The 2,499-nt window shown below is 41.2% G+C and overlaps 1 protein-coding gene across 1 annotated transcript; it reads right to left on the bottom strand.

The window, feature by feature from the left end:
• Window positions 1–1,646: 1,646 nt before the first annotated feature.
• LOC131031085 (uncharacterized) lies at window positions 1,647–2,027 on the bottom strand. Its single transcript, XM_057962115.1, has one exon. The coding sequence runs from the start codon at window positions 2,025–2,027 to the stop codon at window positions 1,647–1,649; it is 381 nt and encodes a 126-aa protein (XP_057818098.1).
• Between the last annotated feature and the right edge of the window lie 472 nt (window positions 2,028–2,499).

The raw sequence follows: 2,499 nt of genomic DNA on the forward strand, positions 1-2,499 counted from the left end.
TCTGATGAAATGAATACAGAGGAAGTTGTTTATGTGGCTATTAAAGATAGATTAGATGAAGAAAGGTATGAAGAAAAGGCCCTAATATCTCACATAAATAATAACGATTCTTGGATCATAGACAATGGATGCTCACATCACATGACAGGTGATAAACACAAGTTTGTTAAACTAGAAGACTATGATGGAGGCTATGTAAGATTTGGTAATGATGCACCATGTCCGGTGAAAGGTAAAGGATCTATAACACTTCTTGACAATGCTAAATGTGATGATGTATACTGGGTTGAAGGTTTGAAATACTATTTGTTGAGTGTAGCACAACTAAACAATACAGGATACTAAATAGAATTTCAAAAAGGAATTGTCAAAGTTAATGACAAGCATGGAAAGTTAGCTACTACCGGGACACAAACAAAAGGTAATACATTTCATCTTGACTCAACTCGGAACAAGTGTCTTTATGTTAAGATAGATGATACTTGGTTATGGCATAAAAGGTTTTGTCATGTAAATTTTGATAATTTGATCAAAATAAGTAAGAAGAATTGAGTAAGAGGTCTACCGAGTCTGGAAAAACCTAAGAATGTTGTATGCCGAGGATGCCAGATGGGTAAGATGACAAGATCAAGCTTTACAAGTAAGTCCTACACTTCTAAAGGAATTTTAGATCTAGTACACATTGATCTTTGTGGTCTCATGAAAGTTCAAAGTTATTATGGTGATAAATATTTCATATTATTTGTGGATGATTACTCAAGGATGATGTCAGTTATGTTTTTAAAAGAAAAATCAGAAGCTTTTAAAATGTTTAAATGGTACAAGGCAAGAGTTGAAAATTGTTGGTGTAAATAAATATTCATTATGGATATTATTACACTTTACTTAAGTTAACTTAGGATAATGCATCACTTCGTAGTTTGGATTTGAGACACTTAGGGAAGTGTGCACATAGGGATAGAGCTTGTAGGAGAAATTCCACCTTTTGTGGTCTTATTTTGCTGTTACACTCCACATTCGGTGGGTCATCTACCTCTTGTGGAATATTATATTATTTCTCCTACCTACCCCTAGTATTTCTTACCTACCCTTGTTTCTCATTGAGCCACATGTCATAATTATGTGCTCATACATCCATATGGCCTTTCCTATATATGCAGGCCTATATTCATTATATTGGTTAATCCAGTTGATCATTTGCATATTGATGAGAATACAGTTTGTTCTTGTCATTCTATTGTCTCTCCTTTTATGCTTTTCATTGTGCCCTTGATCTTGGCAAAATCCTACATGGTATTAGAGCTTATAGGGCTTCATTGATTATTTTTTTGGAGACATTTTGGAGGCTTCAATTTTTGGATTTGGTGATCTTCATTTTTGGGGGGCGTCATACAACGATTTGGACATCACGGTTGAATCCGGGAGGTCGTTTCCATGAATTTCAACTATAAAGTCAACCTATTTTGGTGAGAATTTTTTTTTGCCCATTTTGGCTATTATTGTATGGATTTCAAAAAAAATTTAATTATTTTCCAAAAAAAAAAAGAAAAATTTGGAAAATTTTCGGAAAAAAAAGCGATCTGAAAAAACAAAAAAAAAAATATTGTTTTTTTGGGGGGTCCACAGTCCCCCCCCCCCCGTGCTCTCTATACCCTGCATTGTTGCAGGTTGGACCGTCGCCGCTGTACCGTGCTGCAGGACCAGTCTGCCAACGCCACCCATGCAGCTCCCCGTCTGACGCCGACACCTGTGCAGTCCCCATCATCCGGCATCAATGCCCGCACTGGTCTTCCGGTACCCTGCCCCCACCGGCCCAATCCACCGACTCCGGCGGCTCCACCGGCTCCCAATGAACCTCCAACTCCCGGCACGATGGCTCCTCCCGGCATCGGCCCACAGCCTCTGGCACCGACGCCTCCCGCCGGCCCGGCCCTCCGGCAACCTGTAGTGTCCCGCCGCCCTTCTCCTCCGGGCGATGCTTCCCTCCCCGCCAGCAGTCTTTTAAACCGGCGACCCACGACCGCCATGTGGCAGGAGGCCATTGGCCCGTGGACACATAAGACACAGCCACGTCACCCGCCACGCAGAGCTGATGCAGACTACCACATCAGCCTGTCCGTACAGTACGGATGCCATGCAGGGGGTGAAGTTTTTGTGACGGCCAGATGGGTGTCAAATTTAAGCCCGTCATTTGCTGACATTAGTGCCACATCAGCAGACTTTTGAAATTTTTTGACCCCCTCTTCATTGAGCTTTTCAGTTTTGCAGTTCAACTTTGAAAGGCCATATCTTGCTCATTTTTGCTCCTTTTTTGGTGCAATTTTTTTTGAAATGGGCTAAAATTTCATGATCTACACAGTGGTGTGGCTATTTTCTGATTTTGGTTCACAGGTTTTTCAGAATTTTTGGATTATCTCAGCTGTACCTGTCCAATCCTCAATTCTGCAACTTCAAAGGCCTTGTTTGAGCTCATACGGCCTCCTTTTCAAGTGCCATTTT

The sequence above is a fragment of the Cryptomeria japonica genome, chromosome 7, assembly GCF_030272615.1.
Source record: "Cryptomeria japonica chromosome 7, Sugi_1.0, whole genome shotgun sequence".
Classification (NCBI taxonomy): domain Eukaryota; kingdom Viridiplantae; phylum Streptophyta; class Pinopsida; order Cupressales; family Cupressaceae; genus Cryptomeria; species Cryptomeria japonica.

Bases quoted from the DNA above. Each gene is read 5' to 3' on its own strand.
- LOC131031085 (XM_057962115.1), bottom strand. From the start codon at position 2,027: ATGGCGGTCGTGGGTCGCCGGTTTAAAAGACTGCTGGCGGGGAGGGAA.